Source organism: Podarcis cretensis, assembly GCF_951804945.1.
Source record: "Podarcis cretensis genome assembly, chromosome: 15".
NCBI classification, from domain to species: domain Eukaryota; kingdom Metazoa; phylum Chordata; class Lepidosauria; order Squamata; family Lacertidae; genus Podarcis; species Podarcis cretensis.
The window spans coordinates 25,836,114-25,850,693 of record NC_137185.1 but is presented as its reverse complement, the minus strand read 5'-3'; the positions used below and the strand labels follow the sequence as shown (position 1 = coordinate 25,850,693).

Sequence of the window (14,580 nt, the reverse complement as noted above, 5' to 3'; positions counted from 1 at the left end):
AAGTCAACTTTTGGATTATTACAATGAAACAAACACAAAAGTTTCAAGGCTTTAGTTAAGTTAGATTCTAAAAATAACTGAAGAACATTTAGAGCAGTTACGGAGTTAGTAGGCACAAGCTATCCATACTTCAAGTGACAAATCTCTTGTGACTCCCAGCCCCTGAGTGGCACAAGTTAAGATTCATGTTTCACTGATTCAAATAGTGAGGCAAGCTCAGCAATCCTTCTTACCAGTAGGGTCAGTTCCACACATACCATAATACCCTCAGCAAACAATGAAGCACCAGGGACAAGGAAAAGCCATCTAATAAATTTTAAACATTTAATGGAACACAACTGGCCTAACTGGCCAGACGGGAACTGAGTTAGGACGTTTTAAGTGCAACTTGCTTCTTACCAAAACAGTAAAAGATGTTATGCAAAACAGCAACTAAAGTAACAAAATATTAGATGGGTCTCAGAAAAATATTTAATCTCCACAGTATAACCACCTTGAATATTCTTTTAGTGGATTTGGTAGCACAACTTTACAATACTTAATGCAATGCATATCGTACAGAATAATTTTGGGTATATTTATTAATGGTATACTTGGCTCTCCAGGTCACGTCACTTGGCTATTACATGATCCTCCTTTGTAAATTAACATTTTCTTTGGAAAGCAAACATGGGAGTGTTTTCCACTAGAGAATCCTTCCCTTTGTGGACACAATCTTAAATGCAAATGGGCACAATTTCAAAAGAAAACCATTCCAAGCAATTTAAATTTTTACACTATTTACATGACCAAATAAATTCTGCCACTTTCCCAAGGCTGGGATTGGCAAAAGACAAAGTTGTTACAGAACTCACCCCAATTCAGAGAAATATAGTTGCACCTATTTTGAAATGAATAGGACTTCAATAGTCATGACTAACCTGTCCCATTGATTTTAATGGAACTTAAGCAAAACTCATTTACTCTGAATTATGGCCAGTGGTCACAAGCCACTCAGGTTATCTTTTCTGCACAATCTTTTTTTATATGAAGGAAGACAGTGACCTCACATTCATTTCAATGACAGGACAAGTCCCATTTGGATTGCACCTAGTCCCAACACCTCTCCGAGCTTCCTAGGGTCAACAATGTGGAAGGGGGGAGGGAACCCTAAAGTCAGCATCCAGATGTTCAGACCGCATTGGTTTATGTTTATCAGCCCCTAATGAATTTCATCATTTCCCTGAACGATGACTCCTGCTTCAAGTGAAGCAGCATTCACTAAACTAGAGGGGGGGGGGAGCAGTCTCTTAAAATGAAAGATTTAATGCCAAAAAAGATGAAAAGTTCATAAAATGCACTAGAAAGAACATATATGGTCAGCATTATTTCAAAAAAGAAATGTCGCCATACAATGTGGGGAGTCTGATTGGAGTTCTTGAGTTAAAGTGCTCTCAAAGAATTCATGTGGCTATAAAATCTGAGTAACTGCTGAACTCTAGAAAAAAGCTGGCATGTGGACCATTAGGGAACCCTGTCCTCTTCCATCCTTCAGGACAGCCTGCTAATCTAAAAGGACAGGAGGACAGAATGCACAAGCTTCCTGTCTTTGCTGGTAAGGGGATTTCAGCCACCAGATAGTTCAACTTGTGTTTTTGTTTTTCTTTGCTTTTACACTCTTGGTTCCTCTGTTTTTGGGAACACAGAATGAGTCATCAGGTTGCTGGGTGGGCCTGTGTTCCCTTGATCAGAAGCACGAGCTCCTCCACATGATTTCAATCACTTTGGGCTATTTAGGAGGGGGGAAAGTTTGCAAATTCATTTCCCTGTATAAAATACAGTATAACCGAACCAGGCTCCAGAAAGCCTATGCAAACCATTTTAATATGTACAACTGGTAATAAAAATTACCAGCAACCATATATATATATTTAGATAAGACTTTTTAAAAAAAATAAAGAAGGGAACATTTGTTTAAAAGTCTAAACACTAGATATATAAATAGCTTCTTTAGAATGAAGTGATGTGACCTAAGAAAGTCCTGGTGGCCTGAAGGGATTATAGCAGCATGGTGGCCGGCTTCTCAAGCAACTTCTTGAACTCGGCCAGCCACTGGGCTCCAACTGCTCCATCCACAACGCGGTGGTCACAGCTTAGCGTGACAGACATCATGCTGGTTACGTCAAATCTGGGGTGGGGGAAAAAGCACATTTCAAATGCTCAACCTCCTCCATGAACCAATCAATAGGAATGGAAAGAAAAGTTTTTTTAAAAAAGGAATAAAAGCAAAATGCAGTAATTGAGGATTAAGTCAGCAAGGAACAAAGCAGCAACAATGGGGCTGCCTTTGGGGGCACACAGCTTGTGCATAACCAGCATAAACATGACCAGCCATTTTTAGTTTTTTCTTCTATACAAATTTTGGACTTTTCCTGGCTATAGGTATCTACTGGCCTGGTTTGCACACAAAGTTAAACCATGATTTGAAATAAACTGTGGTTTAACATGCACAGGCACTTTGCACCTGAGTATACCATGCCCTAGGAGAAACAAGCTAGGTCCAGCTCAGGCATAGGTAAACTCGGCCCTCCAGATGTTTTCAGACTACAGTTCCCATCATCTTTGACCACTGGTCCTGTTAGCTAGGGATCATGGGAGTTGTAGTCCCAAAACATCTGGAGGGCCGAGTTTGCCTATGCCCCGTCTAGCTTGTTGTGAGATGTGAATCCAGGCTTGTGCTTTCTCTCCTTTAAACCACAAGCAGTGAAGCTAAGAAGAAAACTTGGCTGCCACTTGTGATTTGACAGGAGAGAAATAAAACATGAGCCTGGATTCGTATGTCACAAGAAGTTGGTCTCCTCTACTCCATGGAACGACCAGAAGCACGGGAGAAGCAAAGTGCATGTTAAACCATAGTTCATTTTAAACAATGATTTAACAATGCATGTAAACCAGGCCACACAAATTCCCTTGGGTGCTACCCTATTTAAAGAGGTACTTTTTAAAAAAAAAACTTACCCCTTTTCATTATCTGCTGGAACCAGCCTTTTCTCAGAGGCACCAACTGCTAAAATACAAGCCTGTGGTGGATTGATAATCGCAGAGAAATTCTTAATCCCATACATTCCTAAATTTGAGACTGTAAAAGTTCCTCCCTGAAAGGAAATAAATACATTAGCATTCTTTGACAAACTACTGTGTATGGTATGCTGTCAGCTGTGGAACATAAAAGGGTAGCTCTGAGAAACTGTTTGCTAAACAACCATCACCACTACAAAACATTTTTCTCATCTCTCAGAAAGCAAATCTAGAACACAGTCACACCTTTGGAAATCACTCCTGCTCCATGTAAAGTAAAGGTAAAGGTACCCCTGCCCGTACGGGCGAGTCTTGACAGACTCTAGGGTTGTGCGCTCATCTCACTCTATAAACCAGGAGCCAGCGCTTTCCGCAGACACTTCCGGGTCACGTGGCCAGCGTGACAAGCTGCATCTGGTGAGCCAGCACAGCACACGGAATGCCGTTTACCTTCCCGCTGGTAAGCGGTCCCTATTTATCTACTTGCACTTAGGGGTGCTTTCGAACTGCTAGGTTGGCAGGCGCTGGGACCGAACGACGGGAGCGCACCCCGCCGTGGGGATTCGAACCGCCAACCATGCGATTGGCAAGTCCTAGGCGCTAAGGTTTTACCCACAGCGCCACCCGCGTCCCTACCCTGCTCCTGAAATTGTAGCTTACCTGAAATTCATGTGGCTGTAACTTCCCTTCGCGAGCTTTGGTTGCCAACGTTACAACATCTTTGTTAATGGAAGCCAATCCCTTTATGTGTGCGTTAAATACTATTGGGGTTATAAGCCCTGCTGGAGTACTGACTGCAACGCTTACATCGACTACATGATTCCTGGAAGACAAAAGGGGTGGGGGTCCATCTGTATGAACCTAGCAACTCAAAAGAAATTCAGACTTGAACAGAAATTGGAAGGCACTTTCACAATCCATTATTGGCTGCCTTATACCATAAGGCAACCTCCCCCACAAAAAGACATCAAGCTGCTGCCTCTCTACTGCTGCAACTCAGTTCCAGCATGCAGTTAAGAAATTTACTTGCTAACTTAAAGACTGTACACTTACTGTCTAATGACTGTGTCCAACCAAGAGGAATTTGCTTCAGGCACTTTCATGCAAGCCAGAGCTGAAGCCTTAATTATGAAGTCATTGACAGAAAGCTTAGTGTTCTGCGGCATCTCCTGCAAAGACAAGAGAGACAGAATGGACATATCTGCAAAACTGTTCATCTGCCAGGGTCACCTTAGAAGGCTGAAAAAATATGAATTCATGCAACCATGTATTCCACATAATTACGATTGTGGAAAGCAGCTATTCAAGGCCAGCTGTTACACAAGGAGTCAGTGAACCTAAGTATACAGAAGGCAATGCAAGCAAGAGCAGGCTGTCTTTCTAATGCAGACAGGTCAGCCAGGCTGAGAAACCCAGAGCATACAACCTGAGTGGTTTCCCCCTCTTCCTCCAGTTTACCAACAACACACATCATACTTCTCCTAAGCCTAAGTCTCAGAATGAAATATTTTTATTCCAATTGTAAGAGGGTTTATTTCCCAGAGCACTGTGCAACTTTTTCTCATTTCAGTTCTAATAATGTAGAGAATAAAACAACGCATAGAACTAGCTCTGATTTAGTCATCTTTCCCTTATACTTTACAATCTCTTACTACATATTCTGTGATCTTGACTGGGAATGCAATGTTGTGGGAAACCAGAAGTGCATGTAACGTATTTTTCGCCCTATAGGACGCACCTTTTCCCCTCCAAAAATGAAGGGGAAATGTGTGTGCATCCTATGGGGCGAATGCAGGCTTTCGCTGAAGCCTGGAGAGCAAGGGGGGTCGGTGCGCACCGACCCCTCTCGCTCTCCAGGCTTCAGGAAGCTATCCGCTAGCCGTGGGAGACACAGCTCTCCCACGGCTAGCGGAGAGCTTGCCTGCACCCAGAAGCTTGGTGCGCGCTGAGCTCAGCACACCCCAAGCTTCGGGCTTCGCACAGCGCTCTGCTAGCTGTGGGAGAGTCGCGCGGCTCTCCCACGGCTAGCGGAGATCTTGCCGACACCCAGAAGCTTGGGGCACGCTGAGCTCAGCATTGGGGCTTTGCGCAGCGCTCCGCTAGCCGTGGGAGAGCCGCGCGAAGTCGCGCGGCTCTCCCACACTAGCGGATAGCAGCCTGCTCTGGGGGCTGCGGTCGGGGGAAGCTCGGGCTTCCCCTGCCCCAGCCCCGCACCTGGGGGAGGAAATAATTTTTTTTCTTTATTTCCCCCTAAAAAAACTAGGTGCGTCCTATGGGGCGAAAAATACAGTAAATGCGTACACTGCTGGAATATCCATGGATGGTGGGCTTTCTGTATTATGTGAAAACTTCTACATACGGAAAACTCAAGGAAACATTAAATCATTACAGAGCTGCAGCCCCCTACAACATAGGAAGCCACAATATTTTAGGGACTACCTACAATGCCATCACAGATCTTCCCCCACCACAGCAAGTTACCTGGTTCAGCTCTTTTCTTAACACCAGTATTTCTCCCATGTCTACATCGACTGAGAGATAGTAGTGAGGTATTGTTTGCTTAGACTGCATCAAACGCTGGGCAATCACCTGCAAGTACAGACAGCAGGACAAGAAATTAAGACACAACGTATTCTGCCAAGAGTTGGGTGTCATATCCAAACTTAGTGGCTTTCAGTTGGGTGGAACAGTTTAAATGTGCCACAGAGAAGCTTACCCTCCCCAATTGCAGTCAGGAGTGGCCTCTCTCTTCCTCAAAACACACCTTTCACATGCAGCCTTTAGACTAATTCCTTTGTCATCGCCCACAGCCAGAAAAAAACACACATGCTTCTGTTCCCATTAGCTCCTTATTACCTTGCCCCCCCCCCGCATCTAAAATGTGAACTTCTCAAGGCAGGAATCACATTTTTTCTACCCTTTTGATACTCTAAAGCATGGCACACATCTGTATGATACCACCCTTGAGATGATGGGAACTCCAAGACTAGAATTTGGAGGCTACGTATGCTAAAACTCTGTTTCACAAACATCGCTAGCACCTGTTCACAGGAAGCCCTTAAGAGGTTAACAAGCCAAGGCTTCACACTTGAATGATGCTCAACAAGAGGCACTGACTGTTAACACACACCCTAAGGCGACAACGGTGATGCCTTACCTTGCGAATATTGCTGATTGGAATATCCGTGAAGACGCCTGTAGGAAGAGCTGTGGCAGCTGCTGGTGCAGGTGCTGCCAGAGGAGGTGCTTCTGCTGCCCGGGGCTGTGTGCAGAGAAACCTTTTTAGCTACAATGTTTTTTTGTGAAGAGAGGGGCCTAAGTATTGTTGGGCTGAGGGCAGAGAGGGCTCATTGTTCTTTAAGCTATTCCAACTTAGAGGAGCTTTAAAGTGTTGCCATCACACATATAAAAGAGAACAGCTTTGAGACCCTGCTTCCTTCCGTATTTTCTCCAGCCTACAGAACACAACTTCTAATTCCTATGCTTGTGCCATCAATCTAATTTACAGTCCATTTGTGTTTATTAAAGCAAAATTTCCATCAGAAGGGGCTCAGTGTGGTTGGTGGGAAAGGTGTCTTAAAGGCGCTGGGGCAGTGGTGAGGAAGTTGTACGCAGGTGTATCCATGCATACTGTACCAACAATGCACAACCTGCAGTAGTGATCAGAAATATTTGAAGAATTTATCAGTACATAATTCCATGTAGCTACATTTAGAAAGTCAGATGAAATACTACATTAGCATCACATTTCTCAAGAAGTATCTCTAAGAGAATGCCAAATTGGCACAGGAGATGCAAGCAGTTCTGGACTTTGAAAACAAAAAGCACCTGGGCATAGAACCCATTGACCAGTTGGCATACTGAGGGACAGAAACGTGGAATGTGCTGCAAGCCATTTTCTCACATCCCAGGGCTGAAACATTGGCACTCAGGTCAAGTTCTGAGGGAAAGCCCCAGTTAAAATAATACATTGGAGGTAGTCTTCAGTAAAGGTTTAGCCTTGTCAAATATATAACTTTGATGCAACCAAGGCAAAAACATCAAGACGCTGCATTTCTGTGCGCTACTAACCGGGGCAACCTTTGATGGCACAAACGACTCAATGTCTTTCTTTGTTATCCGTCCATCTGGTCCCGTGCCTGGAGAGGACACACAAAAGGGAAAGTGTTTCAAGGAAGAGCTAACCAAATGAACTGGGGATGTGGAGTGACAAAAGTATCCTGGGGATGGCCACTCACCTTTCACCTGTGAAAGGTCAATTCCTTTCTCTGCTGCCAGTTTCTTTGCCAGAGGGCTGACTATTACCCTCCCTTTTTGTCCAGGAACCTTAGCTGAAGGAGGGGCTGCTGGCTGGGATGGAAAAGAAGGAGTAGGTGTTGCTGCCGCTGCCTTAACGGAAAAGAGAAGGCCAAATGTTTAGTTAGATGCCAACACATGGAGGCTCATGGGAATTCCCCAATGTTCCAACCTGTGCTTGACTAGATGGATGGGTGTTTGCCATGGGGCACAGTGCCAGCTGCTCAAGTCCAGTACACAGTACCACAGTGGAATTGCACTAATACATGCATGACCCAAGAACGCAGGGTCCTAATGGGAGCTGGACATCTTACTTAGAAGAGGCCAGAGAGAGAGAGAGAGAGAGAGAGAGAGAGAGAGAGAGAGAGAGGGAGGTGTACTGAATGGGGGGGGGGGAATCACATACGTTGGGAAGTGGGCAAAACAGCCTCAGTGACTCAGGAAAAGCTCCCCAATCCTCTGAAGAACAAAATTTAGCAGGCAGATAGAAAAGGTTTCTTTCTAAGCTGTCTTGTAGCCCCTTTCCTTGCAAATATATGAAAACACGCAGGCCACAGTTGATCAGGTTGTAGAAGCGATCCTGCATCTCTCCTATGTGGAGATAATTTCTAGAGCAACAAAATCTTCCTGCACAGGAGAAGCAAAAGTCCAAAAATCTTGGATCCAGCTGATTACATGGGGCTACCCAAGAGATACATTTCCCCATCAGAGGTATCACAGATGCAGGTTGTACTTACAGGACTTGAGGGTGGCGGCAGCACTGGAGGCTTGATATCTGCTACTCCAGCATCCTTGTAGTCTGCAAACGCTGGAATGTCAGACTCTTTCTCCACAATGATGCAGAGGGGAGTTCCTAAGGGCACATCTCTCGTGCCTTCGGACACCAAGATTTTTGCCAAATAACCTTCTTCCTGTACTTCAAAGCCTTAAGCAGAGAGAAATTGTTTAGGGAAACAATCACTACGGAGACCAATACTGAAGGAAACTTCACAATCCTACTATGGAGAGAGAGAGATTCCAGCAAATAAGTTAATTGTGTATTATTTACAAAATAAAATATTTAAATTAAGAAATCTGGAAGATGTAATCCACAAAGTTCTTCTAATTGAGGAGAGATCTGCATGTAATAAGATAACAAGCCTGGAGCACCTGATGCTGTAGTGAGAAAGGGTAATGTTTGAGATTGCTCAGTATCAGCCAATGCTGTGAGGAGAGAAGGGAATCTTGATTGCATTACATATTCTTTATGAAATGTGAATAGTAAAGAATCTTCCAAACTAGGGGAGGGGAACCTGCAGCCCTCCAAATGTTAATGGACCAGAACACCCACCACCCCTGGCCACGCTGGGTGTCTGAGACTGATGGGAGCTGGGATCCAGCCACTTTGGACGAGCCACAAGTTCCCCAACCTTGCTCCAAAACTTTATTTGTTTAGGATTTAAAAGCTTCTCACCTATCGTAGCTTTGTCTGTCTCAATTTCTGCCAACAAGTCTCCTTCGCTTAGCTTTTCACCAACCTTCTTTTCCCATCTCTGAACTGTGCCCATTGTCATTGTGGGTGAGAGGGCAGGGAGAAGAATCTAGGGAAGTAGAGAGTACAAAAGCTTGTATGAACAGATCTCTTAAAACAAAACAGCAACTATCCTCAATCCAAAAGGCAAGGCCAAACAGTGTGGTTACAGTCCTCAGTCTTCGTGACACAATGCTTGATTGAAAGCAGGGAAACAGGACATAACTGCCCAATGGACAGTGAACTGAGTGGTCATTCCTCCTCCTCCTGCAGCATTGTAGAGGATAAGGTAGAGGGACATTCTCTGGCACCCAAAGAAACTTCCTCACTCTCTAGCAGTGGGCATGTTAGTTAGCACAACGTGTGTGTGTGTTTTCTCTTGGCAGGGAGCAAAGTCAACCAGCTAACACCACTAATTGAGTCAATGTGGTGTGGTAGTTAGTGTTGCAGTAGGACCTAGGAGACGAGGGTTCAAATCCCTGCTTGGCCATGAAACTCATTGGGTGACCTTGGGCAAGTCACAGTGTCTCAGCCTAACCTACCTCCCTGGGTTGTTGCGAGGATGAAATGAGTGGGTCTGTGGAAGGAGTATGCCAGTTTGAGCTCCATGGAGGAAAGGTAGGATATAATTGTGATAAAAATAAATAAGTAAATAGTTGCCCCACACACAGACATGTGCCAATCTGCCAAGGACAGAAACTTTTCATCCTCCATTTCCACAGTCCTCTAAAGGCAGTTCTGCTTCTCCTGCTATAGCAAATGCAAGCTCACAGCTTGCATTGTTTTTACAGCATGAGGACAGGAATAAAGTTTGAAGAAAAAGAATAAATGATAAAGGACACAGAGAGAGACACAGTAAGAGAAATAGTAAATAGGGCCTGTACTGTACCTGCATGTGAGGAGGATAGGAGCTGCCTGGAGCTTGAGCAGAGGGCTGAGCTGCTGGCGTGGGAGGAGCTGCTGCTGCTGGAGGAGGAGGAGGAGGCACTGAGGCTGGTGGAGCAGTTGCTGAAGAATCCAAAGTGTAACTCTTAAAGGCATCAATAAGCTCAGGCCTAGGAGAAGGCAGGGAGGAGCCTTGAGCAAGTGCAAAGATACGATATACCTAAAAATATAACTCAGCCACCCAGAAGGCCTCACAGCTCTGCTGGCTAACACCTGCATGTCCCAACTGTAGGAGTGCAAATATCCAGAGTGTGGGGTCAGGTGGGATTACTATGAGGAATTATAAAATATGCATCAAGCCATTGTGTCCATGATGAATGCATTGTGTTGACTGGGTTTAATTCATTGACAATAATTTCTGACCAAATCCCACAACCCTCTGCATCTCTGGACATTTCCTCTACTGCCCATTTCTCTTGCTTGACAAGTCACGTACACAGCCCAGCTGCCAGCTGCTTCACCAGGTATGCATAGGGCTGTGAAAGATAGTGGGCAGCTTCTCTGAAGTAGCCGTTCCCATATGTTAATCTCAGGATGTTGATCTTAGGCCCTGGAAATAGTTTCACAGGAAGGTGATAAAGATGCCTATCTCCTTGCCATCCTTCCACCCTCTCCTGTTTACTCCTGAGTTTCTCTAGTCCTCTTTTATTTACTCTCAGATTATGTATGCATGCTCAAAGTAGTCTTTGTAGTTAAAAGAATTTCTTTTGATCTGACTTTGTCCCCACGTGGGGTTTGTTGAAATGCTCAGAAGACATCTGATTGGTTCTTACGAACACTCTGTAAAAAGTTCTTTTGTGAATAAAACGACCTGGGCCAGGGGGTGGAGAGGCAGAGATTATTATACACACCCTTCCCAGAGTCTTGCTGGTTCAAGCCTCTGTGTGTATTCTTATTAATCAGAGTTCAATCCTTCCTTTACTTTGTTAATGCCTCACCAACAACACACTGAAGCATGCAGCAGTACAGAATACAGAAGAGATGTGGCCCTGCCCAGAAGGTTTCTAGACCAAGCGAAGTGGACAGGAGAAAGAGCAGAGGTCTGGGCTTGAAAGGAAGAAGCAGAGCTTAATTTAAACCAGGACTCAGCCCGAGAACCTGCCCCAATATAACAGAACATAGAACATAAGGGTGCCTCTGCTCACATGTGGAGTGTCTTTCAGACCACTGAATGGCAAGCAGGCTCCATACATCTTAGAAATTTGGGCAAGGGCCTTCCAATTAGATTTGAACCCCTCTCATATTAACAGATTTTATTACTAAGGAGGCTGAGGCCGAGAAGAGGGCTAGCCAATACAACACAATGGAGGGGCCTAGAAAAGATTTTGCTGCTGAAGAGTGTTTGAAGAGAGTTTTAATCTGAATGGAGAGAAGGATGGTGTGACAAAGAGATACTTTGGGAAGCTGTCCTAGAAGGAGTAGTTTGGCAAATGTAGGGCAGAGATTGTGTGATGGGGGGAAAAGTGAAGGACACTGAAACAGCCATTAGCAAAACAGGTATTCTACAAAGATGGTCCTAGCTCTACTCACTTGTCCACTGTGATGCAGATTATGGCTCCAATGGGAACATCCCGCGTTCCTTCTGGCACCAGGATCTTGGCCAAGTAACATTCTTCCAGGCTCTCAAACCCCACAGTAGCTTTGTCTGTCTCTACCTTCACAAACATAGCAAAGTTGTTACAGTAAAGAAACATCCTATTTTCTTGACCTACACCTCATCAACCTCATATTAGCAATGTACACCATCAGAAAAAAAGAAAAGAAAAAGATGCCAGTGAAATCGACTTCCTCCTCCCTCTTAAGCACAGGTGGTCAGGAGAAAGTATTAGGCGATGAAGGAGACCGACATCCCTCCAAGATGTTCCTAAGAACTCAATTCCAACAGCTTGCTCAGACACCACTTAATAAAAATGACATTAGTCACCTGATTGGTACAAAAGGCTACTGACCAACAAGTTATGCCAATTTCAAGGTACCTCTGCTATCAGATCCCCCTCATTGATCTTGTCCCCTTCTTTCTTCTCCCATCGTGCAATAGTCCCCATCTGCATCGTAGGAGAGAGAGCTGGCAAAGGCACCTGCAAAGAAACAGATTGTTAAGGTGATCAATTTTCCACCCTGGAATTTCAGCGTCAACAGGTATTGACAAGCACCCACCAGCATGTCCCCTTCACAAGGAGCTTTAATTTGTGCAGAAGAAAATAGGGCTCCAGGCATAGGAGTAATATCCTATTCATCATTATAAGACCCTAGGGCCAATCAATAAAATACATTTATATACAAAAAAGACACCCATGGGTAGAGAACAATCAATCAAAATACAAAAACAGTCAATGAAACGTTAAAAACAGCACAAATCAATATAAAAAACCCCACTTCATCTGTCTAAATTTCCATGTAGGCCAGTTGTCTTCATTTCTCATAGGACTACAGAATGCCATTATTAATAGGTCTTGGGTGGAGTTGTAATTCATACAGGAAACAGACAGAAGTCCCAGGGTACCTCATAGTAAAGAAAGATCCCCAAGTTCTGGATTGTAAGCCCCTATATTGACCTTATAAATAAACCCACACAAGTGATTAGCCTGCCAAAAAACAAAAACAAAACCCTAGCCTGCATTTTCATGCTAGACAAAGAGGCTGAAAAGCAGAATGTAAGAATGCAAGAGCCTTGTTGAATGCAATCAAAAGCCTATCTACCCCAACACTAAGTTTTTCGAGTGTCGAACCAGGTGCCTATGGAAAGTCCCAAAGCAGCACATGAGCACACATCTGCACTGGGGAAACTTACATACAGAGACTTCCATGCACTTTGGAACTCCCAGCACACAGGGTCCCAGAATAAGTAAGAGATCTATGTACATAGGCTGCCCTGTAGCAGATGTTCAGGCTCAATGCATGAACATCAACAGTCAATTATGGGTCCTCAGTATGCCCATCACTGGGAAAGGCCACTTCAATAAATTGAGTCCATCTTTAGGAAAGGGGTTACTCTAATCAAGTCTTACTTTTTATATCTAAGGTGGGAAGCAGAGGCCAGGAGACCACATATCTGAAGAACCACTACACATACAAACAACACTTATGGGATTGCTAACAGCAGAAAAGCACAGTGTGTGTGTGTGTGAATGGGAGGAAGACCCATGAGCAGGATAGAATAACTGATCCAAATACCACCAATAAATACAGAGAAGACTGGGGGGTGGGGGGGACCCTAAACACCTCTAATGAGTAAAAGCCACCCATATCCAAACTGGGAACACTGAACTAGACTCAACCCTTCCTTCCTCCAGTATAACATTAGGAAGTCCCGGGGAAGGGGAAGAAAGAATCTGAAAACACAGAAAGCTGCCTTATCCCAAGCAACAGCCTTAGTCCATCCACCTCAGGATCGGCTGCAACAACTGACAACAGCTCCAAAGGGTTTCAAATAAAAGGTCTTCCCCAGTCCTTCCTGGTGATGCAGACAAGGACCTTTTGCATAGAAAAGCATGTGCTTTGCCACTGAGAGATGACCTTTCATAAATAAAAAAAATTTAAACGAAGAATCTAGCCTTCATCATTATGAATAACAAAAGCATGGGAAGCTGCCTCAGATATGAATCTATCATGCTCAGTACTGTGACGGCCAATGACTCTCCAACCTGTCAGCAGGTGTATTTCTCACCCTACCAAAAGATGCTACAAGATTTGGTACATGGGACCTTTTGCATGCAAAGCCCATCCACGTTCTACAAACTGAGCTCTGCTCCTTCCCCTAAAAATAAAGATTCCAATCCCCGTGGCTCTAAATGAAGGCATGATTCAAATAGCAGCAAAAGAAACTGTCCTACCGCCCTACCCAGACCACTGGGGTCCACCTAGCTCGAGACTTGTGTGCACCAGGTTTCTTCAACGCTGGGGCCCCCCAAATGCTTCTGTGCGACTCCCACCATCCCGGACGACGGGATTTGCAGGAGGGAAGAAGAACCGAGGGCTGCTGAGCTCAAGCCCCGCTTGCACAGGCTTCCTGAGACCAAGATGCTGGGCTGGGAAAGGGGGGGGGGCAGTCCGGCCTCGCCCAGCAGCCAGACGCTTCTTACCTTCGCATGACCTTCGTTTCTGCCTGCGAAGCAGGTCTTCTGCCGAGGCCGCAGCCTTCCCAAACAGGAGAAGGAACCCACCGACCCCCATACCAACCGTGAGAGGATCTCCCAGTCCCTAGGAGTGGAGGATCCGCCCTCCCAGCCCGGCGCCACCAAAGGGGAGGCCCCCTGCCCAAATGCGGGCCCCACTCACCTTCTGGTGGGCCGGGTAGCTGCACCAGTGCCGGGCGGGGCCGGGCTGGAGCCGGGCCTTCCCGTCCTGGAGGAACAGCGGCGCCTCTCCCCCCCGGCGGGGCCCCCATGAGGCGAGGCCGCCGCCGCCGCCGCCGCCGCTACTACCGGCGACGGCCCCCCAGGAGGCGCGGCCCCGCCAAGGGGCCCCCTCCAAGCTCGCCCCCGGCGCCCTCCGCGGGGCCGCGCATTGCTGGGCCACGCGCCTCGCCAGCACGCGCCACATCCCGCCTCGCCTCCCCTTCTCCCTCCCTCAAGAGGAGAAAAAGGAGGAGGCCCCGGCCTCCCCTGAGTCCGTCAGGCAGCGGCGGCCGAGAGAGGAGCGAGTGACCTCCCTCAGACTCCCCGGAGCGGGCAGCGCCGTAAGGCACGGGAGGAGGAGGAGGAGGGCGCGCGACACTGTCGCAAAAGGAACCGGGAGGCGGGAGGGCGGGCGAGGAAAGGAACCGTCAAGCG

The 14,580-nt window shown here is 46.0% G+C and overlaps 1 protein-coding gene across 1 annotated transcript; it reads right to left on the bottom strand.

The window, feature by feature from the left end:
• Window positions 1-310: 310 nt before the first annotated feature.
• DLAT (dihydrolipoamide S-acetyltransferase) lies at window positions 311-14,489 on the bottom strand. Its single transcript, XM_079954714.1, has 14 exons — window positions 14,087-14,489; window positions 11,785-11,886; window positions 11,339-11,463; window positions 9,753-9,918; window positions 8,807-8,933; window positions 8,091-8,278; window positions 7,296-7,446; window positions 7,129-7,196; window positions 6,215-6,319; window positions 5,539-5,646; window positions 4,111-4,226; window positions 3,718-3,880; window positions 2,998-3,134; window positions 311-2,167 (listed from the first exon to the last, which is right to left on the bottom strand). Exons 1-14 carry the CDS (start codon window positions 14,348-14,350, stop codon window positions 2,038-2,040), a joined length of 1,950 nt encoding a protein of 649 aa, XP_079810840.1. The 5' UTR covers window positions 14,351-14,489; the 3' UTR covers window positions 311-2,037.
• Window positions 14,490-14,580: the final 91 nt, after the last annotated feature.

Excerpts from the sequence above, each read along its gene's own strand:
- DLAT (XM_079954714.1), bottom strand. The coding sequence starts at position 14,350 with ATGTGGCGCGTGCTGGCGAGGCGCGTGGCCCAGCAATGCGCGGCCCCG. Across the intron at positions 11,887-14,086 it reads GCTACCCGGCCCACCAGAAG|GTGCCTTTGCCAGCTCTCTC; the intron begins GTGAGTGGGGCC and ends GTTTCTTTGCAG. Across the intron at positions 9,919-11,338 it reads ATCTGCATCACAGTGGACAA|GCCTGAGCTTATTGATGCCT; the intron begins GTGAGTAGAGCT and ends GCCTTCTCCTAG.